This window comes from Cinclus cinclus, chromosome 2 (assembly GCF_963662255.1).
Source record: "Cinclus cinclus chromosome 2, bCinCin1.1, whole genome shotgun sequence".
NCBI lineage: Eukaryota > Metazoa > Chordata > Aves > Passeriformes > Cinclidae > Cinclus > Cinclus cinclus.
This window is the reverse complement of record NC_085047.1, coordinates 114,543,641-114,564,735: the sequence shown is the minus strand read 5'-3', so window position 1 is coordinate 114,564,735 and position 21,095 is coordinate 114,543,641. Positions and strand designations below refer to the sequence as shown.

At 43.9% G+C, this 21,095-nt stretch overlaps 2 protein-coding genes across 2 annotated transcripts in view; both read right to left on the bottom strand.

The window, feature by feature from the left end:
• Positions 1-8,765: 8,765 nt before the first annotated feature.
• On the bottom strand, positions 8,766-15,358 carry PSMG1 (proteasome assembly chaperone 1). The gene is made up of 7 exons (XM_062515227.1): positions 15,237-15,358; positions 14,927-15,024; positions 13,650-13,801; positions 13,235-13,297; positions 11,040-11,238; positions 10,033-10,169; positions 8,766-8,950 (listed from the first exon to the last, which is right to left on the bottom strand). Exons 1-7 carry the CDS (start codon positions 15,356-15,358, stop codon positions 8,876-8,878), a joined length of 846 nt encoding a protein of 281 aa, XP_062371211.1. The 3' UTR covers positions 8,766-8,875.
• A 942-nt stretch (positions 15,359-16,300) lies between these two features.
• The window catches only part of BRWD1 (bromodomain and WD repeat domain containing 1), a 43,126-nt gene continuing 38,331 nt past the window's right edge, over positions 16,301-21,095 (bottom strand). The window contains exon 41 of the mRNA XM_062488185.1: positions 16,301-19,946. Coding sequence (XP_062344169.1) covers positions 18,817-19,946 — 1,130 coding nt within the window. The 3' untranslated portion in view covers positions 16,301-18,816. The remainder of the gene's footprint in view (positions 19,947-21,095) is intronic.

Sequence of the window (21,095 nt, the reverse complement as noted above, 5' to 3'; positions counted from 1 at the left end):
TCTCTGCGCTCCAGAGATTCAAGCACAAGTCCCAACACTGTCTTGCACCTCCTCCTTGAGCTTTTCCTCAAGGAAGTTCCTCAGCTCTGCATCCCTCGTTGCAGGGCCAGGGGCCTCCTGTAGGACCAAAGGCATCTCTGGGGAGAGGAGCTGCCATGAATGTGACAAATCCTGCCCAGACACCTCAGGCACTGCAGTTGTCACCTGCCACCTACCATTGTTAGCCCAGATTGGGGCAAAATAAGCAGACCCAGCTCCAGGGCGTTGCTCCATCACTGGAGGTGCTGGAGGCCAGGCTGGAAGGAATGCTGAGCAGCCTGGGATCCTGGAAGGTTCCTTGCCTATAGCAGGGGTGGAAGGACAAGATCTTTAAGGTCCTTTCCAACCCACCGCGTTCTGTGGTTCTATGATTCTGTGAAAGGCGTGGGGAGAAACCTGATCCCAGAGGATGGCAGGCAGCTCTGCTGGAGAAACCGCTTCACACACATTCCTCCTGGCTCGTGTTTTACATTCAGACACAGGCTGGAGGAGCACACAGCCCTGCACAACATGCCAGCAGCCCCGTGACAGGGGTAATCACCACGTCCCAAACACCATTTAAAGAAAGGCAACCTGTCAAGTTTGCTTATATCTCGAAGCTGAGCGCCGGAGGACTCCGGCGAATTTCCAACACATCGAACTAATTGTAGTTTACATTCGTTTCACTCTCCATTAGAGCTGCTCCACTTTCCAGGAAAGCTAAATTGGATCCACAGTGCTTGGGCAGCTGGAATTTTCTGCAGGAAACCCGAGCAGCTCTCCTCACTGAGCAGGGCTCCGGGTACCAGGCAGAAGGAAACGTGCACGTGGTCTTTGGCATGTCACATGCCCAAAACAGCCCCAGCTTCCTCCTCCCTGCTGGAAATAAAACATACGGAGTTAGCACGGCCGCTGATTGGATTTTGATTGCTCTGAAACGCTGCCAAGTTTAAAGTGGGGAGTGCGGCCTGAAAGGAAATCCAGTAGACACCAGACAATTTATTTGTTTCTGAGCAGGGACCTGGCTGCCAGGCGGCTCCGAAGGTGGCTAACGAGAGCAGCATGTTCCCATATGGAAAGCAGATGGCGGGATGGGATGGGATGGGATGGGACCTGGGAGCGCGGCACGAGCGGCGTTATCGCGGCGGAGGGGAAAGCAGAGCCCTGTGAAACCCCTGCCAACCACAACAGCAAATTGCTGATAAACGGCTGCCACGGAGAACATTCCAGAAGGGTGGGGATGACGTGGGAGGTGGGGAGGGAAAACACCCCTGGAGACAGGAAAGTGATGGTCATCATTGTCGTCAGAATCATATGGGCAGAGCTCTCCCAGCTCTGCTGATCCTATGGATGTGAGGGACTATAAAACCCTGGAAAAGGGAAAACAAATCCCCCAATGCCACGCCCCTCAGAGCTCCACCCACCCAGCCCCACCCAGGTGAGGCTGTGGCACATAACAGTACAGGAATAAAGTCAACAGAATTCCCTGAATTCCCGGATTTAGCATGAATTTATCCATCATCTTGATGGAGGAACGAGGAGATGTCAACCTTCTTCTCCCACTTTTTGGATGTTTTAGATAGACCAGAATATTCTCACACCTTTATATTTCTAATTTTTTTAAACAGCACTGTTTTGATGATGGCATACAAAAAATAGGGATAAGTCTGTCTGGATTAAAAAAACTAAACTAAAAAAAAAAAACAATTTTGAAAATGAACTCTTTGTCTGAATACAAATTAAAAATGTCAATGAATTAAAAAAAAAAAAAAACACAACAACACAAACCCTTAAAGTTCCATTTTTCCTTTTTATTTTGTTGAGATTTTTTTGGTCTTGTTTTCCCAGACCCAGAATAGCCATTTTTCTGAGGCTGCTTTGTTTCAGTCAGTGAAGGGGAAAATAAGAACTATCCACACTGTTTCAACTCCAAGGACAGAAAAAGAAGGAAATAATTGACCATGTCAAAGCATGGTCCATCCAGAAACCTGACAGTGACCACAGCCACGTTCCCCACTGCTCATTAGCTGCCGCAATGCTTCCAGGACAGGAGCATTTTGTGGAAAAGCAGCATCCAGAGAGTCAGAGCCCGTGACTAAACAAAGGTTGTGCTGCTACAGTCTGTTTTCTCACCTGAGGAGCCACTAACTTTTCAGTTCTTGATTTTATGACTTGAAAGATACAGGGAACAGGGATTTTTTAAGCTGTTGTCCGTGGAAAAGGCATCAACTTTTCCACATGAAGTGCTCAGGATTTACAGCTTTCCCATTTGCTGGTGACAGTGCGGGAAATGTTTTGCCAGTTCATTGCAGTTCCACACATTCACTGCATGTCCTCAGCCATCGTGAGACCAAAGCTGTGATTTTGTGTTTATTAAATCCATGCTTGATTTATGCACAAGGGGGGCCGTTCCAAAGCCCACAGAACTCAACAGCGTTTACAGAGACTCTGAGGGAAACTCTCTTGAGGCAGGAATGTATTTAATGACAGCTTTGAGCAGCCCCAAACTGAGACATGGGTCAGTCTCCCTGGAAAACTCCAGGGTGTTCCCACCCCACGTCCTTCCTGCTGCTACTTCTGCTGCTTCTGGAACTTCTACAAAGTTCCTAAAAACACCATCGGCACCCAGAGCTGACTCTTGGACAATTTCATGCCCTGTCCTTTTGGGCCCATGATTGTCTGGACACAAGTGCCTGTGAATGCCCTTCTTGGAGGGTTTGAGCACCAAATCCAGAATACTTAAGGCAAAACAGAGTAGAAGAGATAAGAGAGATGGGCAGAGAACTAGCCAAACTAGTCACACACCCATCAGAGATGGAGTAACTCCTGAACTGGCAGAAGCTGGCAGGAGCCAAGGGGCTCTTGAGTCATGGAATCATCCAGGAGTCATGGAATGGTTTGGACTGGAAGGGACCTTTAAGGTGTCCCATGGCAGGGACACCTCCCACTGTCCCAGGCTGCTCCCAGCCCCAGTGTCCAACCTGACCTTGGGTACTGCCAGGGATCCAGGGGCAGCCACAGCTGCTCTGGGCACCCTGGGCCAGGGTCTCACTCCCTCATAAGGAAGAGCTCTCACCTTAGATCCAATCTAAGCTTGCTCTCTGCCAGTTTGAAGCCATTCCCTGTGTCCAGTCTCTTCAGGCTCTTGTAAAAAAATCCCTCTCCATCTTTCTTGTCATCTCCTTCAGGTACTGGAAGGCAGAGTTGGGTGTTCCCAAAACCTTTTCTTCTTCAGGAATCTTTAATGCAAAGTCCTAAGAAACAACTTTAATGCTGACCTATGTGGACAAGAAATCAAAATAGACACCTCAGTCATGGCTTGTGATGCTCTACCTGGCTAAATTAATCAGCCTTCATATGAAATTAACACTTATCTCACCAAATATCAGAAGCTGTCAGTGTCCAAAGGCCTCTTGATACGATCTCAGCAACTCAGTGAATCAGTATTTGCACGTCAAAAATCTCTGGGTGGTTATGCAAGTCCATGTATACACACACAACCATAATTTGAAACAAAAAATAAAAAGCCATTGGGATGAGTTTTAGCTTATTTCAGGATAAAGCAAAGGGTATCACTTATTTCAGCATCACCTCATGCACCACAAAGCTACAGGATGATGAAGTTTTATTCCAATCATCACAAAAGTTCTGCATTGATTTATGATAAAAGAGGGAAATCTGCCCCAAACCTGTCTCCAGCTGCAGGTATTTTTTCCCCCTGTGTTACTTCCACGATCAGTTCTCCTGCAGAGAGGTCACATCCAGGCTGACACTACACCTGCAGCTGGAAAAGCCAACCAGGTGTATCTTTATGAGCTCCAGCAACAGAGGAACTCAGTCTTTTCACTCCCCAAGCCAATTTTTCAATGCCTAAACACCAGGCAGGAGTTCCCTGAGTGATGCTCCTATTTCGTGCTCAGAAAATATAGCAAAACTCCTGTTTTTAATTAGTCCACAGTGTCTAGAATACTCCAGTCTGTTCTTTAAGGAAAACACACCTCTGGGTAGCCTGGGTAGCTCTACCTGCCTAAACACTTCTTGTTTAGTTCACAGAATCACAGAATATTCAGAGTTAGAAGGAATCCACTGTGACTTTCAAATCCAGTTCCTTCAGGCTGAGGCAGGTGAGACAACACAGTCAGAGCCAGGTTCTCCAAAAGTTATGATCAAACTGTCTTTGGAGGAATAAAATTGAAGGCCCTACAACCAGTGGTTTCTTGAAAATTTGGTGACTTCAGGAAGAAATTGTACCCTGGGAGGGTGGGCAGGGGCCAGGATAGAATTCCCAGATTTGCTGTGGCTGCCCCTGGATCCCTGGAATGTTCAGTTCCAGGTTGGACACTGGGGCTGGAGCAGCCTGGGACAGTAGAAGGTGTCCCTGCCACAGCAGGGGAATGGGAGTGGGTGATTTTTAATTTCTCTTCCAACCCAAACCATTCTGTGACTGTGATTCTATGACTTTGCCAGAACTTTTCATCACAAAGAAAATCCAGCCCTCATAGTTACAGGGTAAATAAAAACCTGAGGAGGCAACTACAAACACCCTAAAATATATTCAGTTTCTAAAAATTGATTCTAAAGTCAACTCACAGCTACCTACATTTGGAGCTACCTCACCTAGGAGACTATATTTATATATATACAAACACACATATATATATAAATATATATATATGCATTTGCTTGCCAGCAATGTTTTTGTCTTTGAAAGCTCTTTAAAAGCTAATTCACTTGGCTACTTAAAGAGATTTGTTGCCCAGTCACAGCGGAGGACTTTTGCCTCTTTCCAGCAGGTTTTGCATTTCTGGCTCTCAAGTTCTGACCTAAAGGGCAATTTTTCAATCATTAGAGAACAGGTTTGGCACTTAGGATTTAGTGCCCTGTAATGACATCTTTAAAGCTGGAGAGCTACAGTGTACTAAAAAAAAAAAAAAAATAATAAGAAAGCTGGGCCAGAAATATAACAGCTGAGAAACTTACTGGAACAAAATGTATATAATAAAGGGCTTTTTATCTTTTAAACACTCAAAAAATTTTGTCCAACTGTAGTAAAGACCAAAACTTCTTTTAATCCTCTCACTTGGAGCACACCTTTAAAACAAACCACAACAATGGATGAAGCTTCCTACGTTCACTTCCTGCTATGACCCACTCTAATTCTTTGAAATAAATATGTTTCAGGTTATTTTTGAAAGGGCAACGTTTAGTGTCCATCCCCCAGTGTGTAAATGTGTAGAATACACCGAAGATTTAACATCTGCTATGAATAATTTTACAGAGGATCTCAAGTTCTCCTAAGGTTATTAGGATATTGCACAGGTGGCCAAATTATTAAAATATGGTTTAAATCCAACACTTAGGCATTTTCATAACGTGCACTGGATTTGAGGGTCTGGAAGCCACATGTCAACAGCAGAAAGCACCAAGCTGGCTCCCTGCAAGTCCCAAAAATCAAAGCCACTTCCCATACATTACAGCCCAGCTCTGGCAGCATCGCAGCTGTGGCCGGGGCACCCCCAGGATGCAGGGGATGGAAAACCCAGGGTTTTCCAGCTGCTCTCCTCTCAGACAAGTGACCTTTTCTATCAGCATTACAGCATTGCTTTCTCTACCCCACGCTGATTAAGTCAAGACCTCCTCTAAGCGAGCTGGATTTTAACATCTGACCTGTAGCACACGCTGCAGCTGGAGCTGGTCCCGGGTCTTTGTGCAAAAGGTGAAAATTAAATGAGGGAAAACTAAATGAATGCGCTATTTAAAAGCCCTGCTTGCTCTTCAGTGGGAACACTCAGTGTTTGTTCCTCTTTTGAGGTGCTTTGTCAGGAATGCAGGGGAGCCTGCTGTGCTCAGTGGTGCAGAGCTCTGGGAATTTGGGTCCCAGCTGGAAGGAAGGACATGGACAGGATTCAAAGCAGCACAGGAACCAGCACGGGAACCCACTTCTGCAGCCTGTGGTTCTGCTGGGCTGCTCTGGAGACCACAGAGTGGAGTTTAGTGCAGAAAACTCCTGTTAAAGGGAAGCACTCGCTGTATTGCAGCAAGGGGGAAGTTCCTGTAGGAATTCCCTCTGTGCCATGGAGTAAAGGGGGATGCCACTACCTCAAGAAACACCTACAGCACCACCCGAGCTCCTCAGGTCTGAAGAGGCAGCAGGATGAGCAGAGGGATGGAGCAGCTGTGCTGGGAGGAAAGGCTGGCAGAGCTGGCATTGTTCACCTGCACAGGAGAAGCTTTGGGCTGAGCTCAGGGTGGCCTTGCAGGGCCTGGAGGAGCTGCAGGAAACATGGAGAGAGACAATTGCCAAGGGATGCAGGGACAGGGCACAGGGAATGGCTTCAGAGCAGCATTGGATGGGATACTGGGCATTAGGAATTGTTCCCTGGGATGGTAATGAGAGGCTGGGATGGAATTCCCAGATTTGCTGTGGCTGCCCCTGGATCCCTGGAATGTTCAGTTCCAGGTTGGACACTGGGGCTGGGAGCAGCCTGGGACAGTGGGAGGTGTCCCTGCCATGGCAGGGGTGGGATGGGATGATCCTGAAGGTCCCTTCCAGCCCAAACCTGGCTTGGACATGACCTTTGTACAGCTCTGATCTCACACCTGTGGCCTGCACTGCAGACACCAACAGGTTCCAAGACAAAAGCAAAGGAGCCTCCATAAAATGCACCTCAAATACAGGATTTTAGGTCAGGCACATCACCTTGGAGTCAGACCTTCAGGAATGGGAAAACACCTCTGCCTACCAAATAAAACTCTGCAGCATGACAAAGCAAGATTGGACTTGAGAAGAGCCTTTGGTTTGGAAGACATTAAGCAGAAAACAGATCAGTGTTATCTAAAAAAAAGGTAGAAGTGGCTTAAATGACTTTAAAAAGGTGGAGAAAACAACCCAACACAACCTCTTCCAGTCTCACAGTTTACTCTGGTTTCACAATCTGCATTTAGCAAATACCTCAGGAAACCAAGTCTTACACAATCTCGTTTCAAACTTCTTCCCCCAAAGCTTTGAAGCCATCTGCCACATTTGACAAGTCTGAAGTTTGTGAACTCCTACAAGGATTAAACCCAGCAGCTGTTAGGAAACAAGAAAGCTTCACTGCAGGCTCTTGGTAAACACTGGAGAGCAGAGAAAGGAAAATAAAAGAGACAGCAATTTGCAAATATGGAAAAAATCTTCAGTCAACACTCACATCTTATGAGACACACAGTTCATCATCAGTTCTGAGGTTTCCAGAATATTTAAGGGGTGAGTATGAGCTGCTTCCTACATCAAATTATGGGAAAAGGCAGAATTTTAATGTAAAATCTCTTTTTCCACTGCCCTACAGTACTCCCCCACTACCTAAACATTTCCTGCTATGGAGAGCTTTCAAGCAAGAATAGTGAACCCTTGAAGAATTCTGCCAAAACATCAGGTTTCAGTCTGATTTCATCTCCCAAGCTGTCAGGGTTTTCTTTGCCACTTTTATTCAAGGTGTTTATTTAGGAGCATTTTCACACCTCAGCATAAAGCCAGGTAGCAAAAACTGAATTAAATATAATATAGTAACTGTTTTGAAACATTGCAAACTGCATGGCTGATCACACCAATACCAGAAATACATTCACAATTCCTCTAAGGGTCTGCATAATTTACTGTTAAATATAGTTCTTGTTATCTGCTTTGCTTCTTATAAACCAAACACATAAAAGTAAGAAAATGGTGCAGCCAACTTTCAAAACAACATAATTCTAAGCTCAGATCACACATAAAATCAGTTTTTGAATTAAAAGGATGGACAGAAATGGGGGAAAAAAAACCCAACAAAACTTCAGAACTGGTTCAAAAATCCAGTTCCAAAATCCAGTGCACTTCAGGCAAGACCTGCTCATCTGTAGTTACCTGAATTGAAATTTAAATCAGTGACAGTTTTGTGAAGGATAACTCTGTTCAAAAATACCCACTGAGCATCCAGTGCAAGTCCAAGTTACACCCAGCAGAGAACAGAATTACCTGGGAGACAATTAATACTTTAATACATTTTCTTAAACAAAATGTTAAATAAAACAGAGTACAACTCAGAACTGCACCTCAATCCTAGTTAATACTTCAAATAAACTGCTGAAATTACCAACTGCTGAAATTACCAACTTAAAGCATTTCAAAAAGTTCTCTAAAACCTTTTACCTTTCTCTGTAAATCACATGCTCTGCCTAAGAGATCTTTTATTATTCCTACCATTCCCAAATTTTGGTGTTTTAAAGTGGATTAAATCAGTTTGCCCTGGCAAATCCAAATTTCTCCTGCCAGCCCCTTTGACCAGGAGAGGTTATTTTTCACTTGCAAGTCTCAAAGGCATTTACCATACTTGAATTACTGCATTTTGTATCAATGCATACATTAAAAAGGGCATGTGGAGCCATAAACAAACATAAGCAAAATTCTCTATGGATGGAAAAGGACAGAGAGTGCATTTTCTCTAACACAGACAAATCTTGGAAAAGCATCAAATATTAGAAAAAATTTCAGGTCTCAAAATAAAGTAAAAAGAGGCAAGTTCTTATCAGATACAGGCAGAATTCCTTATCTGCATTTCCTCTTTTACATATAAAAGGAATACTTTAAGGTAAGACAATCCCTTCAGGAGGAGAAAAAGGAGTTGCTTTTCATATCCAAGGTATCTTTCCTAAAATCACTCCAGAAGAAAATCTTCCAGGCCATGCAGAAGGGTGTTTGCAGTAATGAAGTTAAAAGCAACAAAAATGAGTGGAAAAGTAAAAATCTACTCGTATTTATTCTGCTTTTAAGGGAAAAAAATAATTCCAAAAGTCCTCTAGAGAAGAAACTGGAGTTTACAGAAGTGCAGAACTGTCCTTGTCAGATGTAGATATTACTGTGAGTTTCACTGGTTGTCAAGAACTTCTTCAAAATCTTGGTGCTTTCAGAGGCATCCTGGGGAGAAGAAAAGAGGATCAGCATCACCCACAGTGCTGGGAACAAAGCAAGAGCCCCACTGGCCTCTGGTCCCATTTTCATTACTCTGAACATCACTTTTATTAAAATATTAACTGTGAGCAAAACTCAGGTCTTCTGAATGAAGTTATCCACAGGAATCTGCAGTTCAGCAGTAAAATGGGATTTATTATTTTGCATTCCTCCTTGCTTGGACATGAGGGGAAGAGTCTCTGTATTTGTCACTGCTCTCCTTCAGAGTTTATTCAGATGTCTTATTCAGACTTACTCAGCAGAACAGAACGAGCTGTACTGAAAACTGATTTTAGAACTGAAATAAACACCTCAGTACACACGGAACAGACCTCTTTGGTATTTAAATCTGGGTTCAAAGTGTTTTCGACCAACTAAAATTCAATTTAAAACATTTCAGAAAGAGTAAAACTTTCATTTTACAAGCTGCAGTGGGAATTTATGGGAGCAATGGGATTTACTGGGAGGGTGGTGAGGCTCTGGCCCAGAGAAATGGTGGCTGCCCATCCCTAGAAGTGTACAAGGCCAGGCTGGATTTCACAGCTGCTGGATTAGTACAAAAATTTCATCAGAAATTTGGTCTTTTAGCTCCAAAAAGAAGTTATAGGTCAAAATGGGCTTCTTAAGAAGCTTTCCTGTATGCCAGAAGAGAGGCAGATACAGAGCTAGAACAGAGCCATCTGGTATATGAATATAAAATGTAAAAATAAAACAAAAACAAAAACCACACAACAAAACGTTTACAAGTTTTAAATGAGGCAACTCCAAATGAAACTGCAGCTAACACAAGCACAAGAAATTCTTCTCTGATACATCCATACCATTAAAGAGCCTGAAAATTCAAAACGAAATTTTGAAGGAAGCTGTAGATTCATTATTTCTAAGCCACACAGATGTTACAGCACGTACAAGCACTGCCATTAAAAATCTGTATTTTTCTGCCTTTTCAGATGAAATCCTCAGAGGGGAACAAAAACAGCAGAATGCAAGAGATGAAGAGAGACAAAACCAGCTCACAGCTCCCATTAATTTTAAATATGGAATTTTACCTTGGCTAAACTCTTCAGGACTTTAGAAGAAAGCAGGGGCTTGAAGGCTTCAATGGTAACCGTGTCCAGCTTGATGACATCAGTGTAACACTGATAGAGCACTGCAGGGATCTGCCACACCTGGCAGTAACTCAAAACTGAGCACAGGGCAGAAGAAAATCTGTGTTAAATTCAGCAGAAAAGCAATCTCAGTTCTGTGTATAAAAATCAGAATTTCAAACCCACGGCAGTTAAATTTCTAGCTCAGGATCCTGACTGCTGGAACAGCCACTCCTCATCCCCCAGGTACACAGGGAAATAAGCCACCAAAAATGAGTTAACTGCAGGGGATTCTTCCTAGCACATACCTTACCTGGAAACTGTACTATTGGTAAATAAAAATAATAGCAACATCTGCAAAAAACCCAAACAAAAAACACCCTCCAAAAACCCCTAGAAACACAAAAAAGAAGTGTGAACAAGAGAAAATCATCTACTTTTAGCTCCTGCCAGACAAGCTTTTCCTCATGCTGCTATCATTAGGGATTCTAATATTAAAAGCTCAAGGTTTTTATTAAATTACATAATAAAACTGTACCTAACTTTTCCCTAAGATCAATAGCCCTGTGCAAGCTTCCTTACCTCTTATATACAGAAAGGATGTTACAAACTTTTAAGTTTGGATGCTCAGATGGAAACAGTTCTTAATAAAACTTACTTAATTACTAAGTAAATTTCCCAAAAAACTCCACTGTACAGCATGATCTTTAAGGCTACACTGAAGAATTTTCCAGCACTTCTGTCCCACACATAACAGGTAAAATGATTTGTGACTGGTTTGGAAAATTGTCCCTATTTTCCAGGACAATGTGTAAGATGGGAGTCTCTCAGTAATTAATTTTAAAAAAAGCTAACTTGTCAGCCAGTTCCCACAATTAAGCAAAAATTCTAATTGCAGGGGGATGCTCCTCAGGGGAAATTTTGAGTTTCCACCAGCAGCCCTGGAAATAATTGGAATTGCAAAGTACCAGCAGCAGGAAGGTCCCTCACAATGTTGGGCTGCTCCAGCAGCGGGCAGCAGACCTGCTCCTGGAATTCTTTGGTCTTCAAGGCTTTCAGGAATGGAGATACAAGTGTCAGAGTAGATTCCTGAGTTTTATAATCAGCAACAGGACACGTGGAAAGGATGGTTACTTGCAAGCCTTTCTTCTGCATGGAGCCAAAAACCTGAAATTGAAAAAAAAGACATCAGCGAAATTTCTCTTCTCACAATAAAAGGCAGAGAAACGTCCAAGATTCATTTCAATCTCAGTGCAAAGGGCACCTGAACTCAGGTTTGCAGGACTAAGACCAGATTGAATCACAGCCTTCAGGTAGAAATTTCCCAGGCATTGCTCCTGGGATGGAAATAAAAAAAAAACCCTAAAATAACAGCTGATGTATTTCCCAAGTCTAGTGATCTTCTGGAGAGGTTTTATGTTTTCAGCACTTTCTATTCAATGTATTAAGATTTACTGCTTTAATTAACGGTGACTGTAGAAAGAAAAAGGACTCCAAATAAAAACAAGCAGTCCACTGAGCTGCATAACATTTAAAGCAAAAATTGTGCTCCCTAGATGTCCTACAATATCGTAAGTCTTTATTTTAAATGCACAGATTTTATTTAGCTCTATCCAAGTTGAACCGAGAAAGAGAACCCTACATTTTCTTTCTCCAATTCAAAGAACAGAATTTCAAAGTACAAACCCTTCTGTCCATCACAAAATACCAACAGGAGAAAAGAAAACAGAGAATTTGGAAACTGTGACAGAAACTTGCCTGTTTCTGTCTGTGCACCAATCCCAGGAGGGAAGCTGCCTGTGCCCTCCCATCACTGTCACCACTGTGACAGCAATCTAAGATATTCAGAATATTCAGAAATATTCAGAAAATATTCAATTTTTCCACTTGCTTTGTTGGGAATGCTGGCTGGAATTCATGGCTGCAAAACTCCAACCTGTGTGCTCTCCTGTGTCAGTGATCCCTTACAGAGAAAACACACCCAGACGTAAAGATCTGACTTGTGGAGACAGGAGATGCTCAATAAATCAGGTTTTACACAATGAACAGGTCTACAATTCACATTAAAAGCAAAAAGATTGCCAGCACATTGTTTCTGCTGCACGTTTAAAAATACCAACAACCACAAAGCCTAAAAATACTCAGGAACATTGACTTGGTACAAGCACCCTCCTGCTGCTCAGGAACACCCACACTGGAAATCACACATATCCACAAACAACTGGGAACACAACAACCCCCCAGCCTCTTTCTTCTGCAACACCACTTTAAATGAGGTGCAGGAATGTGTGGAGTACAGCAAAAGCAAAATGTTTGAGGTCTCAGGGTTTTTAAACTTCCAAATGAGCCATGATCCCCCAGCAAAGCTGTACTTATGTCTAAGCACAGCTTTAGAATGTGCTCGTCCTTCAGCTCAGCAGAGATTTAAAGGCAGGCAGGGAGGGAGCAGACAGACAGCAAGACAAAATAAGCCACACTTCCTCCAGGCAAAGCAGTGACCCAAATCCATCAGGAAAATCAACAGGAGGAACATTCACCCCTGGCTTTACCTCATTAAAATCAAAATGATGATAGTTGAAGGGACTTCGCTGAGCCAGCAGTGCTCCTGTACCTGCCTGATGCTGGGGTGAGGCCCTGGGAATGTTAAATCTGGGAACAAATGGGATAAATGCAGCTTGGGAGGCACCTTCCCCTCCAGCTCCCCCTTGGCACAGGCACAGAACACACCCAGCAGCTGACACCATGCACCAGGAGCTCCACAACTGGTTTGTCTGGTGATCCTTTGGCAGCTGCATAAATAACTGATGGGTTTTTTTAAGGAAAAAAAAACCAAAAACTCCCAGTGGCAAAATGCAGCTGAAATAAACCATGGGAAATGAAAACCAAGCAGGAAAACGGTGTGGGAAGTGGTTAAGGGCCAACAAAACTGAAACTGCCCAAAAGGAGTGACTGCAGTCAGCTGGGAGGTTTCACCAGATACAGCTGGCAGCTTCTAGAAAGGGATTTCACAGATCCTGCAGACAGTATATTTATCTATTTTTGAATATTTAATAAGAGAAAACCACAGGGGAAACTTATTTAACACTGTCACGTTTAAAGTATCAGAGAGGAAGATCCCACCCTTTGGATTTTATTACTCCATTTATTTTCTTGCCAGTTTTACCTTCTCAAGCCACTGGAACTGTTGATCCTCAGCCACATAGCAACTACACTGGCACAATAAAACCTTAAAAAAAAAGTAAAAACTTGTGTAAGCAAGTGGTTTAAGGAGCACAACAGCAGCTCATAATCACCTGTAAGGATGATGTGGATGCAGACAATAACTTGTTCTGTTATTCTGGGTTTCTTTAACTCTGTTTCAATGAGGATTTTTTGCTCACAACTGCAGTGAAGCCAAGAGGCTGCGACATCTTTGTGCCGAGCTCCACACAGAACTTGACACAGTTTTAGTGAGAATTAACCCTTCAGATAATTTATGAGATTAATCCATGCTCCTGCAGTCCCATGTCTAGGGGTGGATGAAGGCTCTCTTTTTCAGAAAGCCAAGACATAGAGGAATTAATGCTCAAGTCACTTACAGTGGGATCTGATATCAGTCTGTAGAACAAACAGAAGGAATCTGTAGGGAGCACATTTGTGGTGCTGGATGTTCTGCACCACTCATTCCACAGCTTCACAACTCCAACCACCTCCCAGCACACGGAATCCAGGATAAAAGATGACAGGAAAGCTGCAAAACCCATAAAAATACTGTACAAACTCTTTCTGTTTTACAAATAAATAGCTGGACTAAATTAGATTATTCCTTTGCAATCTGAAGGAAGAATAATTTTCATCAACTTAGATTTACTGACCAAATCTAAGAAACAGCAGCAATGTGAGTAGCCCCACCGTACCCAAATTTAAGAAGACTAAGAGCTCTTCAAAATATACAGATCCCTAATGCAAAAATCACTTGTTCTTAGGAATTACAGCATTACAATCAACTTCAATTTATTTAGTATTAATTAAGGATGTGAAATATTAAGTCTCTAATACTTTCTGACACAGCAGATATAGCAGATTAAAAACAAAAATCACTGAAGCAGCAAGGCAGAACTATTACACTGATTCTAGAAAACAGAGGCAAGAGTGTGGCAAAGACGTTCATAAATCAGATTCCTGCCAAAAGCTACAGAAGACAGATCTAAAATATCTATTACAATTTTTCAAGTAAAAATCTGAACAAAACCCAAAAAAATTAGCAAAGTTAACTTTGATAAAATCTAAATGTCACTTAAATGCAAGCAAGACTTCTCAGCACTATTAGAACAAAACTTTTGCCATTTAATAAACAGTCTCAGAGAGTTTACCAAAAAGCCAGGTAAAGGAAAAGAGGGATTATCCAAACTAAAATCCTAAATTACAACATATTCCACTTTTCCTGTTCAACTGAAAATAGAGCCATTTTCAGGAGGAGTAAACAGCTGTAACAATAACTGTGTTTTACATGTACAGGGGAACTTCAGCTTTCTCTGGACAGCTCAGCTGCCTCCAGGTTTAACCTGTGCACATTCAGGGAACACAGGGGCTTAAAGAAAGCTGAGGAGGGACTTTTCACAAGGTAATGGGACAGCAGGACAAGGGGGAATGACCTCAACTCAAGGAGGGCAGGGCTGGATGGGATATGGGGAATTAGGAATTGTTCCCTGGCAGGGTGGGCAGGGGCTGGGATGGATCCCTGGCAGTGCCCATGGCCAGGGTGGACACTGGGGCTGGGAGCAGGGAGCGTCCTGGCACATTTACACCTCCCTCCCGCCTTCTGCCTCCTCCGATTTACCCCCCAAAACCGCAGAGCAGCTGGTTCCGCACGCACCCGCAGCGTTCCTTCCGATGGCCACGATGAACCTGGAGCACACCAAGGGCTCCTCGGCACAGCCGCCCGGCCGCCAGGTCCACACGACATCGATCTCCCTGCCAAAGCAACCACAGGACACCCCGAGCTGGGAGGGACCCACAGAGATCCCATCCAGTCCCACCCAGCAATCCCAGCCTGGGCATCCCTGGCAGCTCCCGGAGCTCTGGCCGTGCCCATTCCCTGGGGAGCCTGGGCAGTGCCAGCACCCTCTGGGACAGGGCAGAACCTTTCCCCGAGCTCCAGCCTGAACCTGCCTGGCCGCCGCTACCTTTTCTTCTCGATCTCCCTGCGGATCTCGCGGTCCTCGGGCGTCTCCTCCCGCGCCTCCTCCTCCTCGTCCAGGCCGGCCCGGGACGGTGCCACCACCACCTCACCGAAGAAGGTCGCCATGGCCGCCGCCCGCGCCTGCGCGGCCCCGCCCGCCAGCGCCACAGCGGGGCCGGGAGGAGGGACGGCGAGAGCTCGGGGTGAGGGGACATCACCAGGTGCTGGGGACATCCCCGGGTATCAGGGACATCCCCCGGTGCCAGGGACGTTCCCGGGTGCCGGCGGCACCGCCCTCGGCATCCCGAAATTCGGCCCCAAGGGCCGCATTCAGACGGCTCTGGAGCGCTCGCAGAGGTGGCGACTCCAAACCTCCCTGTTTAACTTCTTCCAAGGATTAGCCATTGTTTCAGTGAAGAAAGACATCCAAATACCCCATTTAAATCTCCCCTGCCTGAGCTCGGTGCGGTTTGGTCCTGTCCCTGTTCCCTGGAGCAGAGCCCGACCCCCCCTCCCTGCCCGTCCTGTCAGGGAGTTGTGCAGAGCCACAAGGTCCCCCCTGAGCCTCCTTTTCTCCAGGCTCAGCCCCTTTCCCAGCTCCCTCAGCCCCTCCTGGGGCTCCAGCCCCTTCCCCAGCTCCGTTCCCTGCCCTGGACACGCTCCAGCCCCTCCAGGGCTCTCCTGCAGGAGCCACAGCTGGACACAGCCCTCGAGGGTCTCTCAGTGCCAGCACAGAGGGACAATCCCTGCCCTGCTCCTGCTGGACACACAATTCCTCATCCAGCCCAGCTGCCAGTGGCCTCTTGCCCACCTGGGCACCCCTGGGCTCGTGTCCAGCCCCTGTCACCAGCACCCCCAGGGCTTTGCCAGCCTTTCCAGCCCCTCTGCCCAGCCTGGAGCTCCACGGGGCTGGTGTGACCCAAGGGCAGGACCGGCCCTGGTTGAGCCAAATAAGAGCACAGCGCCATTCCAGGTGTATGTACAGCTTTACTTTGGTCCACTAACACATGTACATCATCAAAGCCTTTAACATGAAACAATCTGATTCCTTTATGATTCTGTCCTGCACTTTAATGTCTCCCTCTGTTCATGCTGCCTGATCACCATCACAGACTCGGGTTCTGCTTTAAAACAAACCAAAACACCCCCTGCCCCCCACAAGTCACATTAAAAAAAGATCCTACTTTTAAAGGTCTACTACTTTACTTCCCTGAGTACACCTAGACCAAACCAAAAAGGCTCACTTAAAGGAAGGTGAAAGGGCACCCAATTCTGTAAGAATGGGATGCTCCTTTAATAAATTAAAAATAAATAAACTCTTCAAGGGTGAAAGACTCAAAAATACCTTTCTTGTTTAATAATTTCTCTTCCCACTGTCTATGGGTATCAAATTAGGAAAGACAGACCAGCACATGCTTTGCTTAGAAAACAGAAGTGTTGGGGTTCCCAAGGCAGTGATTCCCTCTGGGATCTACAGCTCCAGAGGACAGAACCTTCTCCAGCTTTCAGGGGTGGCCATGAACCTGTGTGTGCAGCGACAGAATACAGCACCTGAAGGAAAACCAGCTTTGTCAATCTAAACCTAGATTAGGAACACAAACCTACCAGCCAAATTTTAGCTGTTCCAACTGAAAATTAATAAAAACTCTGATGTTCAGTTCCATTATTCCCAAACTGGAGGCTGTACTCCAGAGAACACTGAGAATAAGCAGCTGCTAAACAATGAAGTTTATGGAAAATATAAAAAAACGTGGACTTACTACCTTCCAACAAAGTTTGCTCTTCAAAGAAAACACAAAACCACCTTCAAGTTTCATCACTAAACACAACCGTGTTTGTATTTCAAGAAACCAAATAAAGAATCCAGATAAACATTTAGCCTGGATTTACAAAATTCTGCTGCATCCTATTAAAGGCTATGATCTAAATAAAACTTCTGGGGCAAGAACGCTTTAAATTATTTTTGGACATCGCATGTAAGTTTTAAGTAAGAGAAAAAGACTACTTCTCTATGCTGAGATAGTATCTGGGATAGCAAAAGTGATAGTAAATGCAGACAATGTCAGTGAGGGTGTTGGAGAAGTGGCTCTCACTGATGCCTGAGGTTTTTTTTTTCCATGATGCATTTCCATGTGTACAAGGAGTTCTGTCATTATTCACCAGATTGTGCAGCTGCACTTAATTTTTTTTACCCCCAAACCCTTCCAGATCTCACTGCTGGAAAAATCAATTCCCAACCTTGCTATTTCAGTTCAAATGAGCAAGGTGAGGATAAATCTGATATTCCACCACATCATCTACTGAATGATAAAATCAGGAATGAGCACGTTTTCCTAAGTGTGAGAAAGGGAAGCTACAGAGCAGAGGAGGAACCCTGGAGTGGGGAAGGAGCAGAGATTCCCTGATGTCAGGCTGGGGGCAGCCATCGTGGGGCTCTCACCAGCACAATTCCAGGGAAAACTAAGAATTTAGAGCCACTGTGTATTTTTGTCCTTGATATGTGTTCAACCAGGGACTTCCACGTATTTTCCTGGAGAAATTTTCTTTCCTGTCAACACGAGCCACCTCGAACACTGTGAAAACAGGAGATATACTGCAATGCTCAGAAAGGGGTAAGGTTTAATCAATGGGAAATCCAACATTCAAACACTTCAAATATGGAGGAACAACAAACGTAGCAAAAAAAGGTCTGGAATGTCGGAATCCTGCACCTCAACCTTTCCACGCATAAAGAAAACAGAACAAGTGTTTTGTTTGTTTTTCTATTTTATAAAGAAAACACACAAAAACCCTTTAGGCCCAAGAGTTCACCTGCATTTCATAATCTTTAAGTTTACAGTATAGAAGTCACATTAATGATGTACTACCTGTCAGCAGAACCCTCTGTTCACCTCTGGAACTGGCAAATAAACTTCTTCACTGGTAACTGCTTATCAGCAATGCAAGTACAGAACATTAACACCTGCATTGAAGCAAGCTGTGAAGTTTTCAGCCTTTTCATTCCTCTTTGGATGCAATGATTGCATCCACCAGGTTTTTAGAGTGTGTACTATTATTTAGAAGCCTGTTACTACTGTAGATGATTTCATACAGAATTAGAGATGTTTGAAATCTTTTCTTGAATGTTGCATGACCTAGGTAGTATTTCATTGCAGCACCCATAACAATAATACTCAACATACTGCTATTAACCTGTTTGCAGTGTTTCAACATTTTTTAACTCTTGTTTATATGTAATAAAATACCAGTAAAGACAAAAAATTGCCCCTATAATGAGGCACATTTTGGCATCTGTGCTAAATGCTGCTACATGGGCAGGCAAGTGCAAGTCAAAATATGAAAAAGGAGAAAGTCATCATCTAATCACATTCATAACTTTTTCATAGAAAAATATAAATATATTCCCTGAAATGTAGGACAAAGAAGAGCCAGCACCCATCGGGAGTTCTAGTGCTATTACATTAAAAAAAAAACAACAAAACAAAACAAAACAAAAAAACAGAAACAAAAAAAAAAAAAAAAAAAAAATAAAGAGAAAAAAAAAAAAACCAAAGAGATGGGCTGGCTTTCCTTCTGTGTTAAGGTTACGTTTCGCAGCCGGCGTCCTCGAGGGCTCTGTCGTCGTCGTCGCCGTCGTGGTAGCGCACGGTGCGCCGGCCGCCGTTGCGCGTGCGGATCTTGGAGCGCCGCCGCACCCGCCTGCACTCGCCGTACTCCAGCTCCTCCGAGTCCTGCTCCTGGCTGCCTTTCCGCCGTTTCCTCCGCCGCGGCCTCCTGGAAGGCTTCAGCGTGTCGTAGCTTATGGTTTCTTTCCTGACGGGTTTGGATTTCCTCTTGCGCTTCCCGGTTTCCGTGGCGTCGCTGCAGATGGTGGCGTCGGTTCCAGAGTCCGAGGAGAAACGGGTGAAGTTGGCTTTGGAGCTTCCTGCGGTCCCAGGCGCTTCCACGTCCTCGGAGACGGAGCTTTTCTCCTCTTTCTTCCCCCCAGTCTGGGACTCCGTTGTTTCTTTGGAGTCATCCACCGGTTTTAATCTCTTGAAAGAAGCTCTGGGTTTTTTATTTGCTGCTACTCTGGTATTTTTAGTTTCAAGTTTAGCTGAGTCAGAATCTACCTCCTCTTCGGAGTTACTCGTACAATGGTTGTGGGCTGAAGCTGCCCGCCTAGAAATCCCCCAGTTTCCCCCATTTTCTACCCTGTGGTTTGTGGAATTCTCCTCCGAGGAGTCGTAGTCAAAATTATTCAGAGCTGCAGCACAGAGGGGTTTGTGTGGCTGCACGTGGTTATCTCTCAGCTCCTGAGTCTCTGTCTCCGATTCAGTCCTTTCATTCTCAGACTCGATGATGTATTTCCTCTTAGAAACAGAAGACTCGGGGCAGGAAGGCTTTTTCCTGCCAGAAACCTGCTCGCTCTCGTGTTCCGACTTGGAACAGGCCTCCACCTCCGAGCTGTCGAAGAGCTTCTTCCTGCAGGCTGAGGACACGCTGCCCTGCAGCTGCTTGCGGCTCTTTCTGACTGGGTAAACACTTTCTGAGCTGGATAACTCCTCCTTTGCATCGCTCATGATCTTGATCTTGCTGGCTGCCAGCGTGGCACACCTGCGGGGGTTCTTCTTCTCCCCCAGGCTGGACAATTTGATGTGTTTCTTGTAGTTGATGATGCACGTCCTGCTCCGCAGCACTTTGGCATTTTGGCCAGCCTCTTCTGATGTTGGATCTACAAAAGAAAAGAGTTCAAAGTTCTTTTTAATGTCTTACGTCCTTGAAATTATTAGTTTATTGTGGCCGAACTCTGCCGCTTTTAATGAAGTACACAAATATTGAATTTTATTTTGATTTCAACTGTTTAATGCAATTCATCTCAATTCTTTACTAAAAATACCATCAGAATTCCAGGGCTTCTTTTAACTCTTGAGACTGTCACTTTCAAACTTTTTCATGGTCTCAAAAGAGCTTTCTTCAGCATCATCCTGTTAATTAGCTCAGAAGTTACAAATTCCCTCACTTAGCAAACCACTGCTGTCATGGTATTAAGACCTGTATCATTAAAAGTTATATTTTCTTACTAGGATAAATGTGCAACATTAATTACAAATTTTAGACATTTTTATCCTAGAAAAGAAATTATATTTCATGTGGATTCAAGTTTCACATTTTAGATGATTTCAGGTGGAGAACACTGAAACCCTTCAGCTCTCTAGTGACTTTAACACTCAGATCGCTGCTAACAGTGACTCTTCCATTCAGTGTTTTTTTTATTAATACAGAACTTGCTTATGTTGTGTTTTAAAACAAATATTCCATGTGTAAATCATATACTACAAAAATCAGTGTTTCCCTTCTAAATAAAACAACTAATACACATGAATAAAAAAAAATATCTAAAGTTATTCAAGCAAATTTTAAAAAATAAAGAGGGAAAAATTATGAGACATAAATTCCAACGTTCAGCTTGAGGACCAGTATTAGCAACCTCTTCATATACCAAATCTGGTCCTTATTTAAATGTAGATCCTTTTATGTACTACTTCAGTATATTCCGATTTTTATGTTTTCAAAGGATACTTGATTTCCTTTCCTTATGAAGAGTTTCCAGAAATGATACATGAATACTACTACTTGTATTGTGTGATTTTATGGCCAAAGCAGAACATATTTCTGCTGCACACTGTAAAATGCTGCATAAAAGTGAATTAATTCACAGAATAAAAAGAAGAGCTAGATCATATACACTGTCCTCTAATATTATTAAGTAGCTGGAACACAAGGCTAAAGACTAAAGAAGTTCAGCCTTTTCTTCAACACTGCCAGAATATTAAAATTATACTTTGTACACAATATCTTAAAATTGGAACAAATCTACAAT

What these genes read in the sequence shown, in the direction of transcription:
- PSMG1 (XM_062515227.1), bottom strand. Translation starts at nt 15,358, where the DNA reads ATGGCGACCTTCTTCGGTGAGGTGGTGGTGGCACCGTCCCGGGCCGGC. An exon ending in CATCGGAAGGAACGCTGCGG is followed by an intron (nt 13,802 to 14,926) that starts GTGCGTGCGGAA and finishes TGGGTTTTGCAG; the next exon opens with CTTTCCTGTCATCTTTTATC. An exon ending in GACTGATATCAGATCCCACT is followed by an intron (nt 13,298 to 13,649) that starts GTAAGTGACTTG and finishes TTTTTTTTTAAG; the next exon opens with GTTTTATTGTGCCAGTGTAG.